The sequence below is a fragment of the Galleria mellonella genome, unplaced genomic scaffold (genome assembly GCF_026898425.1).
Source record: "Galleria mellonella isolate WM207_F2 unplaced genomic scaffold, CSIRO_AGI_GalMel_v1 utg28, whole genome shotgun sequence".
Taxonomy (NCBI): domain Eukaryota; kingdom Metazoa; phylum Arthropoda; class Insecta; order Lepidoptera; family Pyralidae; genus Galleria; species Galleria mellonella.
In genome coordinates, this window is record NW_026442064.1 from 1,398,010 (window position 1) to 1,418,761 (window position 20,752).

Consider the following 20,752-nt stretch of genomic DNA (forward strand, 5'->3'; position numbering starts at 1 on the left):
ACAGAAGTATATTTAAATACGAGTATGTATAAATAGACGATCGATTAATTATTTTCTATAAATGTTTTTTTTTTCTAGTAAAATAAGTAAATAAATAATAATAATTTTTAAGCTGTAACATCGCACAGCACGTTGCCAGCGCTGGCCGCACCATAATCCAAGCACGTTTACTTAATACATTATACATGAACGCCGGCAGGGGTGTGCTAGTATACATAAATCCTTAAAAATCTTATGTCTATCAGTAGAGAAGAGAACTATGTTTTTCTGCATAATGGGTTCAGATTAATTCATTTTTAAACGTTGAATTAAGCTAAAAGAAATAGAATATTAAAACAAGTAGATTAAACGCATTAAACGCATTAAATGCAACACCTTTTCTACAATGTTTCTAGCAAATAAATTTCAAATAAATTTCATTTCATTTCAAACTTAATTGACAGTGATTTTAAAATTTAATGAATCAAAATGATCTTAACTCATTTCATCATCATCATTCATCATTTCAGTCATTATCTGTCCACTGCTGGACATAAGCCTCCACTATAGACCACCATAAGAAACGGTCCTGAGCCACCTGCATCCACTGACTCCCTGTAATGCATTTCAGGTCGTCACTCTATTTAATGGGGAGTCGTCCTATACTGCGTTTACCCGTAAGAGGTCGTCACTCAAGAACCTTTCTTCTCCATCGGTTGTCGGTTCTTCTAGCTGTGACCAGCCCATTGCCACTTCAGCTTGCTTATCCTATGGGCTATGTCAGTTACTTTGGTTCTTTTGCGGATATCCTCGTTTCGGATTCTATCACTCAAAGAGACTTAGAGCATAGCCCTCTCCATAGCCTGCTGAGTAGTTTGAAATTTTGCATACGGGCATATCGTATAGTATCGTATATCATGTAGGACCACGTTTCGGTTCCGTAAGTCATCACTTTGAGGCATTTTGGATTTAAGATGTGGCGTAATTTTCCGAACGCTGCTATCGGCAAATCGAAGGTGAGTGATGTATTCGCCATTAACGTTTTTATCATACCTTTTCCAGTTTAAAAGTTTGGAAACATCTTCCAATGCAACTGTGAAGAGTTTCGGGGATATGACGTCACCCTGTCTTACACCTTTCTGCGCTAAGATGGGTTTCGTACTCTGGTTCTGTACTGGGATAGACATCGTAGCCTTACTGTTGTACAAACACTTCAGCACTTCGATATATTTATAGTCAATCTGGCACTGCTGGAGGGACTGTAGTAAGGCCCATGACTCGACCGAATTAAAGGCTTTTTCATAGTCTATAAACGCCAGACATAGTGGCAGATATACTCTTCGGTCTTATGTACAACTTCCCGTAACGTATGTATTTAACTCTTTTACTTATCCCATTTACGCTATAGAAAAATTTAACAATTTACCTAAACAACCAGTATTCGATTGCTTGGTTTATCTTCAACCTTAAAAAGCATGCTGCTTGAACTACTGGATTTTAGAAATTAAAATTATGTATTCTGTGGCATGGCATTAGTTTGCGCATAGATTAAGGATACCTGCGTGATATTCTCTATCTAAGAGGTTCTATAAAAAACTGAAGTCTGATCTGAGGATATTGTTTCTGCCGGCGTCCACATTGCTACACAAATTTTTGCGGAAGTAATAAGACATGAACATAGACAAATCAAACATAGATAGACTAACCTTCTGACGAGAATGACTATCGTGGTGATTATAGCCACAAGGAACACAAACGCGCCGAACGCGCCGAGCGCCACCACAGCGCCGAGGTTGAGGCGGGCGCCGATGGTCTCCCGCCGCTCGCCGTCCACCGGATGGGGCACGTTGACACGAGGAGTCTGCTCAGCTCGTATGTTGTGGCCGCTACCCAGAATCTAGATACGTACATGAATATATAGTCTTGGTCATATACAATGATATTATTACTAACATAATAAATGTAATGTTAGTTTGTTTGTTTTGTCTTCTAAAGTATTTGATCCCTAGCCACTTTTTATGTGCATATATGCCAATTTATATATGAAAGTGAGTTTATTTGTTTGATACCAATTAGTGCTTTAACAGCTTAGCTAGTTTTAAATACATGGCCGGTTAATGTACCGGTCGCAACGACTTTGTCAACCATGTACAGCCAGTTTAATAGATTCACTAATGCACTTTCACTCACGCATTTTTACATATCTGATTTTCCGTTACCAAATAAGGTTTGACACGGGCTTACTCTAATATGATTGGGCAATATGCATACTTATATAGCCAAATTGGTGTTAAGTATTTTTTTAAACGACTTCAATTTAAATATACATGTGTAGGTAAATTACCAAGCATCTTCATCATATTAGCGATTGCTAAACATAGGCCTCCCCTGTAAAGGGTATTTTGCCAGTAGTTGCCATGCTTTTTTTTTATACAACTTAGAATGGCAAACAAGCTGACGGCCCACCTGATGGAAAGTGGTAACCGCCGCCTATAGACATGAGCAGTACCATGGACATAATAGAGTATACTGTTTCACCCATGATACCCCCCATGCGTTGCCATTCCTGAGAACTCAGATGTTAGGCGGGAATGGCAACCGCAGTTAGTTTCACTGACATTTTAAGAGAGACGCTGTAAGTTACTGTAAGTAGCTGTAAGTCCACCATAAGTTCTTTAGTCGCCTCTTACGACACACCCACGACAAAGAAACGGATTCTATTCCGGGATCACACGGCATTTTTCTGGATATGGCAGTAAAATTGGTAAAATTTCAGAGTACGGTTTTTTTATACAACTTAGAATGGCAAACAAACTGACGGTCCACCAGATGGAAAATGGTAACCGTCGCCTATAGACATGAGCAGTACCATGTACATAACAGAGTTTCGCCCATGATACCCACCCTGTTTTGCCATTCCTGAGGACTCGGATGTTATTCCTCTGTACACTGTAAATTCACGCTCTATCCCATCCTTCAAACCGAAACACATCCATGCAAACACAACTGCTTCACGGTTGAAACACGAGTAGGATAGAGGTACCCAAGCAATCGACTTTTGTACAAAGTCTCCCTCTAGTACCTAATCTGGTACATAATACCTAAGTCTGTAAGAATGGCAACGCATGGTTTTTTATACCACAAAGGTGGCAAACAAGCATACAGCCTGTCTACCATCGTATATTGCAATTGATTGTAATACTCGATGGTATTTACCATAGAGCCTATTAAATTAATATTGTAGAGACAAGTCTAGGAGATGGTATTTCAAAATCGATCGTAGTGTTATATCAATTGCTCTTACCTGATTTTCCCTTGGGTGGCTGGCTACTATGATGTGTGGCACGTGACTCGTGGGCGACTCCTGTGCATCACTAACGGTCACCTTCCTTTCTGGTGGCCTCTCGTACACTTTCGTGGTGGGTCGCTCAGTTGTCTTCGGCTTCAGTCTCCGGGGAGGTTCGGCGGTGGAGAAGGGGCTCGGGGACGAGATAGGTCGAGGCGGGGGGCGCCTGGTGGGCAGTAGTGGGGGTGTTGTGATCGAAGGGATGGGTAGGACCGTGGTGGTCGTGGATGGTGTAGTTGTTGTCGTGGTGCTGGTTGATGTGGTTGTCTCCTCAACTGTTGGACATTTTTGTGATATATTATTAATAAAAAAAAAACAGTATTCTGGTAATTATCGAAAAGTATACACTTTTTGGCAACATCACAGAAAATTTACAGTAAAAAAAAATTTTTTAATTTTAAAATAGCTCTTTTAAAAAATAAACAGAATTTATTAAATTCGCTTGAACTACTTAGTCAGATTTTTTTTTTATTTTATTGTCTCGATAAAATAGTACAGAGCAGAGAATTAGCATTAATAAATAAAAATAAGTAACAACACTTTAGTCCTCAGGAATGACAACACATAAAAGGTATCATGGTTGATACAGTATACTTTATTATATCCATGGTACTGTTCATGTCTATAGGCAACAGTTACCACTTCCTATCAGTTAGGCCGTCAGCCATTTGCCATTATAGAAAAAAAAAAGTAAAGTACTCACTTCGGCAATGTGGTGTGGGTTTATCCCATAATCCGGATGCAAGACAAGTGATTCTGCGCGCTCCTTGCAGCTTGTACCCTCGAATGCAAGCATACTCCGCGACAGAGCCAAATACAGAGGCATTGCTGGCTACTGTGACGCGCCCGTTCGCAATTTGAGGCGGCTCCTCGCATTGGACCACTGCGTAGAACAAGAATACATGTATTTTTACCATTTCTAATATAAAAAAATTAAATATGTTCACGCTTAGAATCTCTAATGGGGTAATCTTGGATTTGCCAACTGGTAAAGTCACGCAAAGAAACTGCATAGTCTTCTTCACAAATCGTTGATAATATAAAGATTTTGCATACGCTTATGCAAATATGAGAATACTCGAATAAAACATCTTTCTTTCTTTTTTTCCAAAACATATAACCGGTTAAGCATATTTGAATTCAACGTGATAAGGAGCAGGGCTATAAACTCAAACTATTTTAGCTTGGAGACTTGAATAATATGTTTTTTTTTTAAATAGATGATAATGAAATGGTAACCCCACCTGCGCTAACGGTATACACCGGCGGGGCATCAGTGATGGATGATAGGTGACGATGAAAGCAGGTCAGTTAGCCAATCGTGATGAATTCCACTAGAATTAAACAGGATAGTTTCCAGGGGGGACCGCGTGGAGGTCGACCTGATAAGGTTCATTGCTAGCAATGGGTCGGTTAGACCCCATTAGACTAACAATTTCTTTCCCCCCAACAATAATATGTTATCAAGGCAATTCCCACATGCCCAATTTTAACGCGCGTTACTTCCTCTTGAAATTACCACGATGGGCTAATTGTATTGAATTAGTTCTCATTCTTATATCTTCCACTGGTGTCCAGCCATTGTATAAGATAGCTTTATTCTATTGTCGTATGTTAAAAAAGTAAGGTATAAAAATGGATACCCAATCAAGAGGTCTATCAAGGAATGAAATTCTGAAGTTTCGAACCCAATTGCGTATATTCGTCCATATCGTAAATGGATGTTAACGTTTCGTTCGTCATTAATCGTATAATAAAAGTCCAAAAGATTGATATTTTAACATTTTTAAACTGTGTTTATTATGTAATTTTTAAAATCAATATTGTATTTCGTCGGTCTTGAAATTTTGAAAAAATATTCTTGGTAGGTGTTCAGGTATCACGCAACGACCCACTTACGGTGCCCGCTACAGCTCCGGCTGTCTGCGAGTACATGTGAAAAATCTTGCATCGTTCCCATATGCAATTACGAGATGCAATCTAATTGTTGCAATTACCGTGTTTGTGACTGATAGCGTCTGGTGCCGTTTCCAGCTCTGATTGTTTGCCGCGGATCGTTGAAAGTTCAGCGCGAGTTCTCTATAGGGGGGTCACGAAGATGGCTACGAACTTATGGTACTACGAACTGAAGCGTCCTTCAGAGAAATTAGAATAGTAATAATTTTTATTCAGATCGTCTTGTTTACAAGTCCTTTTTTATTATGTTGCATAAATATCTAGGTAAGACAGAAAGGATTGTTAATAAATGGGACAAGCGGGACCCCATTGCTAGCAATATACAGGTCAGGTCGACCATCACGCGGCCTCCTGGAAACCATCGTGGTTAATTATAGTTGAATTCGTCACGATGGGCCAAATGACCAGCTCTCAATTTCATCTTTCATTATTTACTGGTTCTCCACCAGCGTATACTGATAGCGCAGGCGGGGTCAACATTCCATTATCATGCATTAAAAATCTCTAAAAAACAATAGTAAATCTAAAAAAAAAATTGTGTTTTACGTATACATGTGAGCAGTATTTGTGTAGGTGTTTGTATGTATGTGTGTATGTATATATGTGTGTATATAAGTATATATAATAAGTAGGGATAGATACTTTAGAAATAATAGGATCTTCATCGTGCCTCCAATCAAACTGTTTATAATTACTCGTCTCCATCCAAAGGTTGCCTGGAAGAGATCGCTCTTAGCGATAAGGTCGCCCATTGTTCTCTCATTGTGATTATTTCTTGTAATTATTTATATTCATAATAAGTTTACTATTGTAATCTTTTGGAGGAAACAATAAAGAGTATATACCAGTCTAAATGCTATATAATTGATTTACGGTACATACCATCGCACCGTGGCGGAGGCCCGTTCCACCTCTCGTCGATGTCGCAGACGAGTCGTGAGCGACCGACCATCTCGTAGCCAGGCTTGCATGAGTACTGTACGTGTGACAGGTAGGAGACGGACCCGTTCACCAGCTCGTATGACCCGTGCGGTATCTCCGCCGGGTAGCCGCATTCGATTCCTAGAAAAGTATATTATATTGAACGATATGATCCAATTTATTTTGAATTCTAGGATCGAATGTAAGAATATGTATGCAATATCTATATATTGCATATATATATAGATTGCATACATTTCTTAGAAAAAAAATTACAAGTATAGTGTGGGCTGCCGCGTCGTCTCGGCATAGAGTAGGCCATCCCTTTCTTTCCCGTGGGTGTCGTAAGTGGCGACTATGATATGGGGTATATGGGATGATATGGGAGGGCGAAAATTGGGCAGCAGCGTTCTTCTTAAAACATCCCCAAATCTTAAATTATCTATTATTAAATAACAGGTTGTTTCATTTTTCATTGGCTGTTCTGTTATTTCAAACTATGTTAGTGACCGGCTGTTATAGAATACTAAATAATGTTGGTTGTTGAATGGTTAAATAACTTAAGCATGGTGAATTATAAATGATATTTTTTAACAGATATAATGACATCGCAAGAACAACTGTTATCTGTTATCTTCGAATACTTGTGATTTATATCTGTTATGATAAACACGCCTCCCTCCCAGTACTTACGTTTGCACACTGGCGGGAATTCATCATAGAAGCCGGTGTCAAGGCACGTCCTCACTGTGGGCCCGACCAGGAGGTGGCCCTCGTCACACGAGTACTCAACTGAAGCGCCCACGTCGAAATTCTCGGCGCTCATCGTCGAGTTCGGGGGCTGTTCCGGTCTACCGCACGCTTTCGGCTCTGTCGGTCAACATTCACACATTTTAGAGTCACTTTAACCTACTTATTATTTTAGGGAGTAATGAAGACTACCGGATTCTTTGTAAATTCATCACGATGGGTCAACAGATCCCAATATATCCTCACTTATCATATTTCTTTGGTGTCGTGCTTAGTGCATGTCGTTAGCACAGGCAATACCATTCTATTATCACCCATAAAAAGGCATACTAATCACATAAAGGTAACAACAAATCGCTTTGAAGACATTCGCTGAGCTAAATTGATTGTTCGCGGCGCAAACAAACGATAAAGGACTTACGGTGCTGGCAGATATAGTTCAATCGAGCTTGGCAGTCGGTGTCGGCCCACAGCCAGCCTTTGCTGCCATCGAATCTGGCGCAGTCCTCGCTACCGCCTGGGGCGTTCCAGAAGGAGACCGTGACGTCATTGCCGTCCACCCACTTCCAGTTGTCAGGGTCCTGGGGGTCGCGCACTGCGCCCATCCAGTACTGGCTGCTACTGTCGCTTCTGTCGAAGACATCCGTCAGTCAATACTGATGAAGCGCATTAACATATCAAGATTCTACGCTGGCGAGACGTTTGTCTTTGTCAGTGATAAGTTTTCTCTAAATAAACACCCCTACTGTCCAATTGTGGAATTTGTGCCCAAATGTTTTTGTAATTTTTGTTATTGTGTTGTTATTATCCTTTTGTTATGTTAATTAAATTTTTAATTCGCTAGCCAATTAAAAAAAAACATAGTTTGGCCAATATTGAATCAGGCAAGCGACTTTATAAAACCAGAGTATACTTTACTGTACTTATACAACTGCATCGTTACATTTATTAACCATTTAATGCGAGGGGTTTTCTGTGAAATGAGGTCAACCGGCGCACTGGCGCACGCACTAAATTCGAACGAGCATACAATAAATATACACTAAGCTCTATGAAACACAAATGGGCGAGAAGGCATCGCTCCAGATAAAAATATAAACATAATATTTATAAGTGGCGAGAGGTATTAGGGGTAGCGCAAATCGGAACACATTTGTTGCGCGAGAGGGTCTCGTTCGAGATGCTTAAGTGGTCAATTGTATTGCTTATTCTCTATATTGTTTAATGCAAATAAAGTATACTCATTCATACATTTAATGTCCTGAAAATTTTTGTAATGAAATATGGATAGGACATTAAATATTCAATTATTATTATTATTATAGTTAAATTACGTAACCTATAGGTATACATATTTTTAATTAAAATATCTCGAATAAATGTAATCTGTTTCAATTGAAAATAATGAAAAGGCGATCAAGTTATGTTGAAATTATCATAGAAATACTCGTATTTACGAAATTGGTAACGAATCAAAACATTCAAACACTTTGATTTGAAATTTTTTTTTTTTTTATACAACTTAGAATGGCAAACAAGCTGACGGCCCACCTGATGGAAAGTGGTAACCGTCGTCTCTAGACATGAGCAGTACCGTGGACATAACAGAGTATACTGTTTCGCCCATGATACCCCCCATGCATACTATCTGCAACGTACTGTGTTACGGTCGTATTATTTATTCATTACCGTTCTATCGAAATAGGTTACATGTTGTTAAATATTGAATTATAATTATTAATATTATATATTTTTTAAATAAGTACAGATATTAACCTAACAGTTGGTAGTGTATTAATTAAAAACAGACACACGTCTGTATTTAAACTTTCGCGTTGTTTAAATATATTTCAAATACAATATCGGGAGTTAAGGAGATGAGAAACGTTTCACTGGACTTATGTAGTCCTGTCGTGAGCACGACGTGGTGTAATCCACATCGAAACGTCGACAATAAAGTAGCAGGTACGTAGGTACTATTTAACCCTTAAAAGCCTGATTTTTTAAATCAAATAAAAAAATATATAAGTGTACCTTTTACTGTGTTTACTAATGGGGAAAAATAGTAAAAAAATCAAAACGATATTTTTATATATTTATTTTGAAAAAAAAAAACATTTGGTATCATTTTTGATACTGTAGGCATTACGGTAATCAAAATATTTAAATTTATTTAACAATGAAACAATGCAATCCTCGGTATCAAAGTTAAAACTTCAGGCGTTTAAGGGTTAACTGCAAAAAAATTTTCACAAAAAATGTTCGCGTTAGGTCCCGATAGTGTATTTATAATAAATACATGTCTGTCACATGTAAGTTTTAATATTTAAAAGAAAATCATATTTTTAGCAGGCGTATATTTTCATTTTTGAACTTCTGCCACTCGTTAGCTATTTGCAGAAGTTCGTAACCATTATGTTAACACTTGTTTATACGCAGTAATTATTATTATGGACAAATGTTACAAAAATTAACATTAACATGAAAAAAAAACAAAAAAAAAATATTCCAAATTTTTTTGTAAGGTAAAATATAAAAGCTTGTGATGTTAAGGTCGAAATGATGCGAATTTAAAATGCGTAATTTCTAGAAAATAATTACTGCGTACATTTTAATTAATTAAAATAACAGAGAATATAGGGGCCAAATGCTGAGCAACCTTATGCGACATGACGATTTTTTTAAGAGCATAGTAGAAGGAAAAATAGAGGGCAAAAGAGGAAGACCGAGGAATAACTACATGGGAGAGATAAAGGAAACACTAGGTGTCACGTCGTATAGGGAGGTCAAGGATATGGCCTGGGATAGAGCTGGCTGGAGGAAGATGCATGAATTAGTTGGACTGACAAGAGGAAACTCTTAAATGAAAAGAAGATATTGTAATTGAATGTGTAAGGATACCATTATTTCATCGTATTTGTCTGTCAGTCTGCTCATTAGCCATTGTATCAACTATACGGGCCTTAGTCTCTGAATTACTAATACACAAAATAAAGTATATGTAATAAAAAAAATATATGCATAATTTTTATACTATAGTATGTCTCAACAGAATTTAATGAAAATATTATCTAATTTTTTTTTTTTAAATAATGACAGAAATACTCTGTAAATTAATTTAATAACGAAGCGAGACATTTAATCGATTAGTCGATTTCTTGTTTATACTACTAACGAACATCGGCGAACTGCATTATGGTCGAATCAAATATTTATTTAATGAAAGAAACCATAGACATCTGTCTGATCAGATTTGGCTGTAAGAAATTGTACTTTTGCCTTTTCCATTCTAATAAACTGTAACTATTACTTTTTAAATTTGACAGTGTCTTGTTATTGCTTTTTAAATTGAGAAATTATTTTAAAAGTATAGAACAAAATAATTTATTAAATAAAATAGATTTATAAGAGGTTTGTCGTTTTTAAGTATAAGGGAAATGATCTCTCTAATCTATGACTACTGTATACACATTCAAATCACATTACGCATTTAAAAGTATAAGTACTAGGAATAAACACTAGCCAGTTAAGTTCGCAAAGCCATAAAACTGTAAAAAAATAAAAATACATGTAATGTGTCATTTAGTTACAGATGTACTTTGTACAAGTAGATATTACTGTAATAATGTATTATTGATGTTTTTTTTTTTTTGCAAAGGAGCTAATATTAATAAATTCGTTATATTTATTTGATATTGTAGGAATAGTTTGTAAAAGTATTATTATTATTGAGAGGGGTTTTTCAGGTAGAAAAACTTGTGACACTGCAACCTTTCCATAATCTTTTGTGCTCATCCTTTTTTAAAGTTCGCTGCTGATTCCCATCAGTGATAGGAATTTTAAAATGCTCCTTCTAGCGATGTTTTTGATCTCCTCAAGATTTAAATTATATTTTGCAAAGAAGATATATCGTTTAGGTATGAGTGGGCTACAGCCACAAATTAAGTGCTGCGGCGTTTCTTCCTCACTGTGACAAAATCTGCAAACACTTTTTGGGCATAGGCCTAGTTGGGCCATGTGCTTGTTTAGTTTGCAGTGTCCACTGAGAGCTCTTGTTTATTTATACACATATATTATTTCTACTCAAAAGAGTTATGTCATGCTACTTTTATACATTAATATTTTTTTCTTTTTATTGTTTATATAGTATTTGAAGACAGTTTTAACACTGTAAAATACAATGTAGGTGTCCGTGAAGTCATTGTGTGGCTAGCAAAATATTTTTTTTTTCAGTTTCGATGCACAAATTGTAATGGTTTTGTAAAAATGCTATAACATACTTTTATAGGAATCCTGATTGACTATTGAATTTCTATTTGTAATTAAAATTTGACAGAAAACTCTTTATATATATTGGCATTTCGTCGTATCACTAGATGTTTTAGAGAGAAGATTAGCTATTCTATTGAATATGGTCATTTTCTATAACTTTGTGATTTTCCCTGGTATTTCCTTCATAATATCCCTGATAAGAACTAGCGATAATAGTAGATTAATTATATTTGACAATAATATTTCGCATGTGTGCATCAACAGCGTAGATATATAAATTTCGCATTATTATTTAAAACTAATGGTTAAGCACACGTAAATATGTGCTAAGTAAAATTAAATCAATGAAGTAAGTGAAATAATTCAAGAACGTAGTACGTAAAACACGATTGTAAGTACGGTACCTGTCAAGCCAACAATAGGCTTAATCGAATAATGATCTCCTCCAAGTAACGTTATAAAGGGGAAATTGGTATCAGTACTGTAATAGTTTCTTTAAAATACCTTCGCAATGCATTAAATAGCAAGCAATATTATGTGTGCAATCCACTCACCGATGACGCCGCCAAAGCTCCCAGCTGATGAATCCTTGGAGCGCTGGGTTGCTCTCGTCCACAAGGGTCCCGCCGCGGGACCGGCAGAAACCGAGCGCGTCCCTGAAGCTAGCCGGCTGTCTATCGTAGAATATGTAACATTTTCCATTGTAAGTCGCCGTACTTCCCGGCGGCTGGTCTCTGAACTGCGGACATCTCTCTATCGGTAACGCCTGGTCCGTATAGACAAACGCCTCGCAAATAGACAGGTGAGAGGGCGTGGACGCTTCCAGATGGACACTGACGAAGGCGCCCGGCATCGGAGGGTTGCACGGCAGGAAGAGGGGCTGGCCTTCCTCGAGGAACCCGGTGAACCGGTTGCAGATGGGGTTAGTGCCCAAGTCTGGACGGTTGTTGCCCACTCGAACCACGACGACGGCCGGCTTGTTCGGTCCTACAAATAATAAAATGATTTAATTAAATTAGTAATGGTAGATAAGCTATGTTTATATATTGGGCTTGGTCACAAACCTTGAAAAACCTATAACCAATGGGGAATCCAGTACAAGATGAAATGACGATTTCAAATGTGTTATAAGGAGTCAGTTTGCGCAGGTGTATCGCCGTGTGATCCCGGCATAGTGTAGTCGACTAGGGGAGGGCAAGGGATGGGTTTTTTTAATGGGTGATAATGGTATGGTAACCCCGTCTGCGCTATTGGTATACACTGACGGGGTACCAGCGATAGATGACTGATGAGGATTAAAGCAGGTCAGTTAGCTCATCCTGACGAATTCAACTAGAATTAACCACGATGATTTCCAAGGGGAACCACGTGGAGCTCGACCTGACAGGGTTTATTGCTAGTAATGATGAGGGATGGGTAAGGATGCTCCTTCTAAAGCCTAACTGCGGGCGCCAACCCGCCTGCCAAGCGTGGCAGCTACTGACAAAACTGCTCTTATGGGAAAGGCTTATATTCAGCAGAAGACAGTTAATGGCTGAAATAGTAATAAAATGCGCAGGTGGCTCAGGAGCGTTCCTTATAGTAGTCTATGATGACGGATTTAGTAGTGGACAAATAAAAGTTAAGTTAAATGAAAAAAAACTTAAAGCTGATGTAATATAGTTCGGAATAGTGACGGAGAAAGAATAAAATACGTCATTACTTCTCTGCATTTATGAGAGGCAACTATGCAAGATAAATAAAGATCAATAGGAGGAAAATCTATAAGAGAGACAGCATTTTGGAGTATGTTAGGCTAATTTTCTAATTTTTTCTACAACACAGGGGGGCAAACGAGCATGCGGCTCACCTGATGGTAAGTGACTACCGCCGCCCATGATCACCCACAACACCAACGGCATTGCAGGTGTGCTGCCGGCCTTTTAAAAAGGAATATGCTCTTTTCTTGAAGGTTATGTTGTCGTATCGGTTCGGGAATACTGCTGCTGGAAGTTGATTCCAAAGAGTTGTGCGTGGAAGAGAGTGGCTTGAAAAACGCACGGTGGAGGACCGCCACTCGTCCAGATGGTTAGGAGGAAATTTATAGTTTTGAAAATGAAAAATGTAAAGATCTGTATCCAACACTGAGCATCACAGCCTCTTAACATCCCAATTGTGGGCATAAGTCTTATTGACAAATATTTCCCGTATTACAACGAAAACGCATCTTATTTGACCAAAATTCATAAGTCTTATGCATTCACGCCATATCCAAACGTTTTTGTTTTAATTTTATGTTGTAACAATAAAAAAAAAATTAATTCTCTTTCATCATATCAAACCAACATTACATTCTTTGAAGGTACAATAGGTTTTATGTTATTATCTAAGCGTAAAATATCTATAACGAATCTAAATAGCGGCGGTATAGGTATGCACCTACTGTATTATAGACAATGAGTTATGTAATGTTACATAACATAAATAATATATAGATAGTCGCGGTGCATGTCTGTGCGTAATGTCGAAATACAGCTGTAATGTGTGAAGCGGTTATTAGAAATGTAATTTGTATTTATTGCTGAGCTGTCACTTGCGTTCTCTGAGACTGGCGGCTTACAATTTATTAAATTATAACAATAACCGATTTGGATGGTTCGAAATGGTCAGGTCGAGATGGTAGAAAGTTGTACCGCTTCACTGGACCGTTTAGGGTTGATGGCCTGCAAGTGGAAAGTTTAACAGATTTTCGTACTGCCGGGAGTAACGAGCTGATGGCCCATCTGATGGAAAGTGTTTATCGTATTAATAACATGAAATGCGATATGAATGATATGGAACACACGCGTGACGTGTAGGCATCTCGCATGTGTTGACCATTAATTAGTAAATTGTACATATGTCTTGTATCAGATGTTGAACTATATGGCCATAAAATGAACTTAATTATGCACTCCGGTTGTTTTCAACCATGTTATAGCTTAATTAAGGAATTAATTTTCTATTTTTTTTCTTTCTTATTCTAATTTTATCACATCGGGAATGTGATAGTTATAAAATTTTGTTCCTGTTAGGAATTATTGACTTTTTTTATACAACTTAGAATGGCAAACAAGCTGACGGTCCACCTGATGGAAAGTGGTAACCGTCTCCTATAGACATGAGCAGTACCATGGGCATAACAGAGTATACTGTTTCGCCCATGATACCCCCCATGCGTCGCCATTCCTGAGGACTGAGGTGTTATTCCTTTGTACCCAGTAAATTCACGCAAATATATATATATATATATATATATATATATATATATATATATATATATATAATGTTAGTAATTTTGCAAATAAACAAAATCTAGAATCGCGAACGCGAGGCCCCTCGTCGCGGCAACCTGTGAAATTGTCACTGCGAGCATCGGCTTCGTGGCACTCACTTTCTTTTCATAATGCGACATTCTCGTCCCAATGGCCCACCCACGGTCTGTTTGATGTGGCCATAGACTGCTATTATTTTGGAATTATTTTTACGTTTCAAAATGAAGCGTCGCGTTTTATTTTTATTTTATTTTTTTCTAATCGTGTGAATACATGTCTTTAAGAGCGTCTCGTTGTAAGCGAGTTGTATAAATTTGAATTACGTAGCGTCTGTCTGTCTGGTAAATGTATATCGATCCGGGACCTTTGATTTCGAAGTATGGGTGTTTTAAGAGATTGTCTGTGTAGAAGCTCGTTAAGGACTAAAGCCGTGAGCATATTTTTTACTGTCCAATATAACTCTAGTTTGTTATAATCTATCCAGGTTGTATAATTATTTTTTTACTTATTATTTACATGTATATAAATATATATAAATATTTTGATTAATATACCTACTGATGACATCAGCGCATGATTTTTTTTTATTGGATGGAATTGTATTTGTGGTCGTTTACAGTATTGATGTACGCTGACGGGGTTTTTGTTTTTTTTTATACAACTTAGAATGGCAAACAAGCTGACGGCCCACCTGATGGAAAGTGGTAACCGTCACCTATAGACATGAGCAGTACCATGGACATAACAGAGTATACTGTTTCGCCCATGATACCCCCCATGCATTGCCATTCCTGAGGACTCAGGTGTTATTCCTCTGTACCCAGTAAATTCACGCCATATCCCATCCTTCAAACCGAAACACATTTCATTATCATCCCATAAGAATATCCACCATAATCTTCAGAAGGACCTAGTAGAGATATGATAGGATCTTTTTAATGGTGACTAAAATCCCCGTCAGTAACGAATCCCTTCCACCGTATCTACTATGTTTTTTTTATGGATGATAATGGAATGGTTATCCTGCCTGCGCTATCGGTATACGCTGGCGGGGCACCAGTGATAAATGACAAGTACGATGAAAGCAGGTCAGTGAGCCCATCGTGAAGAATTCCACAAGAATTAACAACGATGGTTCCCAGGGGGAACCACGTGGAGGTCGACCTGATAGGGTATACTGTTAGTAATGGCGCTGTTAGATCCCATTATTAACAATCCCTTCCCCACGTATCTACTGTGTTAACAGTGTCTGTCTGTCCATGCTCCAGTAGTTATGCAGATCACGAGACCGGCTGATCAAGATCAACATTATCGGATCAGTGTGGCGTGACGAACAGTGTACTGACTAAAATGGGCTCGTGTTTGTTTACATATATGAACTAGCTGACACAACAAACGATGTTTCGCCGCTTACCGCCATCTGTCGGATATTTCCTAATCGGGATAAAATTATATCAAGTTAGAGCAGAAAACGCATTACGAAATTTCATTTATATCCATTGGGCGTCGCAGACGGATTAATGGAGAATTGAAATTAAAAAATTGTGCATATTTCTGAGAAAAAAAATTTTTAGATAGAGCAGTGTTTTTCAAAATGTAGATCACCACCCTTTAGGGGGTCGCGAAGCAGTGAAAAATCAACAGTTCCGTAAATACATCAATCAATCAATAATACATAATGAAGTATGTATAACAGACGTCGATTACATGTCTGTTTCAGATACTTTATTATGTATTATTTATTTTATTTTATCGACACCTAACTGTGAATATAAATACAACAAATTTGTAACTGGACAATGTCTGTACATGGGAGATATTTAAGAAAAAATTATATGAGCGGTCTTAATGAGATATTAAAAGTTAAAATAATATTTTTTTAGAAATTTCCTCTACATGTCTGTCTGTCTGTTCCGGGATTACGTAGCAAATTGGATGCGGTATTCACAGTTACTTAAAATACCTGATATTTAATCTTGATATGTAACCTAGATGTGGTTATTTCATTAGTCTTATTACTTTAGAAAACCACGTATACGAAGTATATATATATTCTTTATTGCACTTAAACAATACATGCGACGATTAGTTTAACAACTTGTTAGCAAGGGAGGACTTATCTCTGAAAGGGATCTCTTCCAGCCAACCCGGTGTGGCTAGAGAGAAAATAATTTAATTTGGGTAATCCAGTGCAGGAAAGGTACCGGTGAAAATAATGTAAATACAACAAACACAAATTGTGAATAAATATATAAATAAACAAATACGTAAATAAGTAAATAGATAAATATATATACATATAATATAAGTGCATAGAATTATCATGTACAATTAATTAAAAGATGTGATTACAGTCTTCTCTTGAAGGAAGTAATGGAAGGACTATCCCGTAAGTCAGCAGTATTGATCAAAAAGAGAGTTTAAAATATTATTAAAGTTTTCTATTTACTGGAATTAAACTTGTACTGTAGGGGAAATGCACAAATAGAAAATGCAATTTGTATTTCACGCATGCAAGTTAGTAGCCACCGGAACTATTATCTTAAATGTACGTGTCTTTCCCTTAAATGGAAAAATGAAATCCTTGCAAACATCAGAGGGAGACTTTCTACAAAGTTGGGTACCTCTGTCCTATTCGTGTTTCTACCGTGAAGCAGTTGTGTTTGCATGGCTGTGTTTCGGTTTCAAGGGTGGGATATTGCGTGAATTTACAGGGTACGGAGGAATAACATCTGAATCCTCAGGAATGGCAACGCATGGGGTGTATCATAAGCGAAACAGTATACTCTGTTATGTCCATGACACTGCTCATGTCTATAGGCGACGGTTACCACTTTCTATCAGGTTTCTATTGCAGGTTAAGTGGCAACCTAAACGTAACTTAAACTTAAGTTCCGCATACAAGTTACAAAATAACAGTCGCGGTTAATGCTTTCTCGTTAAACTATGTATAAAAAGCGACGGTTAAACTAATTACATAAATCCTGTGAGTATCATGTTTAGTAAATTACAGTTCAAGAGAATATTAAGTTCAATTATAGTAAAATTTATGTGAGATTAAGCAATATTAAGCAATATATTAAATCACATTTTCTTTTACTGTAGTTACTCTTTTCCATTCCTTTGTAATTTTTGGACTAGATTTGTCATATTTCCTTGTGTGTGCTATGTATGTATTTATATGTGTATGTTTATGTATTTTGTATGTATGATATATATATATATATATATATATATATATATATATATATATATATATATATATATATATATATATACGAGGTCTGTCCGGAAAGTTCGTATAAAAGTGTTCTGGAATGCGAGAAAGAGGAGTGGGGAGGCCAGGTAAGCGCAGGACCCCTTCCTTATGTCCCTAACAATGCTTCAGTTCTGGTCTGACCGCCGTGCGGTGCGAACTGGCTTGTCACGCCATCTGTGAAGTTACCTCTTAACGGAACCCCGTCGGCATGGAGCCCGCTTCCGTTGAAGAGCAGCGCGTCGTAATCAAGTTTCTCTCGAAACTCGGCAAGAATGGCCGTGAAATTTTTGCTGATCTCAGAACAGTTCATGGGGATGATGCTGTGAAGGAACCAACCGTCCACAAGTGGCTAAAAAGATTCAGAGAGGGCCGAGAAAGCGTTCAAGATGACCCACGTTCAGGACGTCCTTCCACTTCACATTCCGACGAAAACGTGGAAAGAATTCGAACTTGTGTTAATGGGGACCGTCGTTTAACGGTCAGACAGGTGGCTGAAGAGCTTAATTTGGGCAAAACCGTGGTCCACGAAATTCTAAGAAACGAACTTCAAATGAAAAAAATTTGCGCCAAGATCGTTCCGTGAGTTTTTGAGTAAAAATTCCATTACGGTGACCGAACACCCCCCCTATTCGCCGGATTTGGCCCCGTGTGACTTCTTCTTGTTCCCAAAAACCAAATTGGTACTTCGGGGGCGGCATTTGGGGGACATAAATGAGATAAAAAAAGCTACGACGGGGCAGCTGAGAAACCTACAACCAGAGGACTTTCAAGGAGCCTTCTCACAGTGGAAACGGCGTTGGCACAAGTGCATTATGTCACAGGGGGAGTACTTTGAAGGGGATAAAATTGATTTACCTGAATAATTGTAAAATAAAATTTTTAAAAAACTTTTATACGTACTTTCCGGACAAACCTCGTATATATATATATATATATATATATATGTGTATATGTGTGTGTGTGTGTGTGTGTGTGTGTGTGTGTGTGTATATATGTATTATTTTAAGAATAAAATTCTCGGTGATTGACTATTTTTATAAATTAAACTAAAATTAAACCGTATTTTAACTCCTGACAATTATGTACTTTAAACCATATAGTACCTAAAATATAATAAAATACCTGTGGTTGAATAGCTCTTAACCTTCTTTAGGAAATGAGCTATTAAATGCAAACAGAATTTAAAAAAAAACTACCAGAGGGAGACTTTGTACAAAAGTCGATTGCTTGGGTACCTCTGTCCCATTCGTGTTTCAACCGTGAAGCAGTTGTGTTTGCATAGCTGTGTTTCGGTTTGAAGAGTGGGATATGGCGTAAATTTACTGGATACAGTGGAATAACATCTGAGTCCTCAGGAATGGCAACACATGGGGGGTATCATGGGCGAAACAGTATACTCTGTTATGTCCATGGTACTGCTCATGTTTATAGGCGACGGTTATCACTTTCCATCAGGTGTGACGGCCCCGTCAGCTTGTTTGCTATTCTAAGTTGTATAAAAAAAACACTCCCAAATGTAGTAATTTTGAAAATTTATGTATGTCTCTGTGTTTATTGTTTCATCAAGAAAAAACAGCCAAATGGTATATTGCATTTCATTCCTAAGCATATCAATTGAGCACAAAAGATCTCCCCTTATACGGAAAGAACAGAGAAAGTGTTGACATCACTTTTTTTTTCATTTTTTTTATGTGTCAGCATTGTGCCATTAGGTACATTGTTAAAAATGTATTTAGTTTCTATTCTACATACATACAAAGACTTATTAATAAGAAACAACATGGAGGTACAAGAGAAAGGCGGGTATGAGTATCAGGTATTACCATTTAATGTCATTTTAATATTCTATGTTTTTTTTTTTATTATCTATTGCCTACTACAATAAGACTTTGTCATGAAAATGGTACAGTGATAAAACTGGCTGTGTGGTCACGGCATAGTATAGGCCACCGCTTCCTTTCCCGTGAGTGTCGTAAGAGGCGACTAAGGGACGGCGAGGGATGGACAGCAGCGTCCCTCTTAAAACATCTCCAAAGCCGGACTGCGGTTGCTAATCCAGATGCCAAGCGTGGTAATTACTGGCGACCCCCCCCCCCCCTTCACACAACGCAAGGGGGATAAAGGCTGATATGGTGATAATGATTAATCAAATTATTATATTTATTTTTTCAAAGGTTGGCCGAATATAGTACAAGTACCATACCATAACATAGTAGCCGTCTGTTAACTGTCCACTGCTGAACTGCCTTTCCCATAAGCGGGATTTTGTCAATGGTTGCCAAGCTTAACAAGGGGGTTGGCTACTGCAACCAGCCTTTGGTGATGTTTTAAAAGTGACGCTGTTGCCCATTACTCGACTATTAAGTCTCCTTAGCCGCCTCTTACGACACCCACACGAAAGGAAGGGGTGGCCTATTCTACACCTACCATACGGCGATATATTTACAAATGATTTGTATTAATTATTGATTACACATTTAAAAAAAGGATAGTTATTTCAATCAGTATGTATTTAGTTTTGTAGTTAGAACAATAGATGACAAAACAATATTTTTTAGATATCTTGTCTGTCTGCCTGTATGTTTGTTTCGATATCATTTATATATATATATATAATTTATATTTACAAACCACCGTGTCTTGGTAATCTTTAATGGACTCCCGCGATACAGGTTCGCCTAGTGCGGGCTCCAATGTACTCGCTGTTGTAAATTTCTTGTATTTAATAAATAAATAAATAAATATCACACAAAAACTAATTTGGATGCGGTTTCCACAGTAATATTCCTGATGGTTTTAACTTAAAATTGATTTTCCTACTTCTGAAATCTACGCATATGATGTAGTGGGTAAAATGAAATAAAAAAAAGTAAATACATACAAAACAACAAATAACAAAGCAAACAATACGAAACAGACAAAATGAGAAAATGTGTGAAACCAACTTTTGTAATATTACCATATCAACTTATTGTA

At 37.5% G+C, this 20,752-nt stretch overlaps 1 protein-coding gene across 3 annotated transcripts in view; it reads right to left on the reverse strand.

Annotated features, from left to right (window-relative positions):
- The window catches only part of LOC113517669 (CUB and sushi domain-containing protein 3), a 105,670-nt gene that overhangs the window by 10,737 nt on the left and 74,181 nt on the right, over positions 1 to 20,752 (reverse strand). For all 3 annotated transcript variants that reach the window (XM_052895414.1, XM_052895413.1, XM_052895412.1), the window contains exons 4-10: positions 11,779 to 12,211; positions 7,374 to 7,582; positions 6,896 to 7,072; positions 6,164 to 6,343; positions 4,029 to 4,208; positions 3,284 to 3,600; positions 1,686 to 1,876 (exon numbers count right to left, since the gene is read on the reverse strand). In XM_052895414.1, coding sequence (XP_052751374.1) covers positions 1,686 to 1,876; positions 3,284 to 3,600; positions 4,029 to 4,208; positions 6,164 to 6,343; positions 6,896 to 7,072; positions 7,374 to 7,582; positions 11,779 to 12,211 — 1,687 coding nt within the window. The remainder of the gene's footprint in view (positions 1 to 1,685; positions 1,877 to 3,283; positions 3,601 to 4,028; positions 4,209 to 6,163; positions 6,344 to 6,895; positions 7,073 to 7,373; positions 7,583 to 11,778; positions 12,212 to 20,752) is intronic.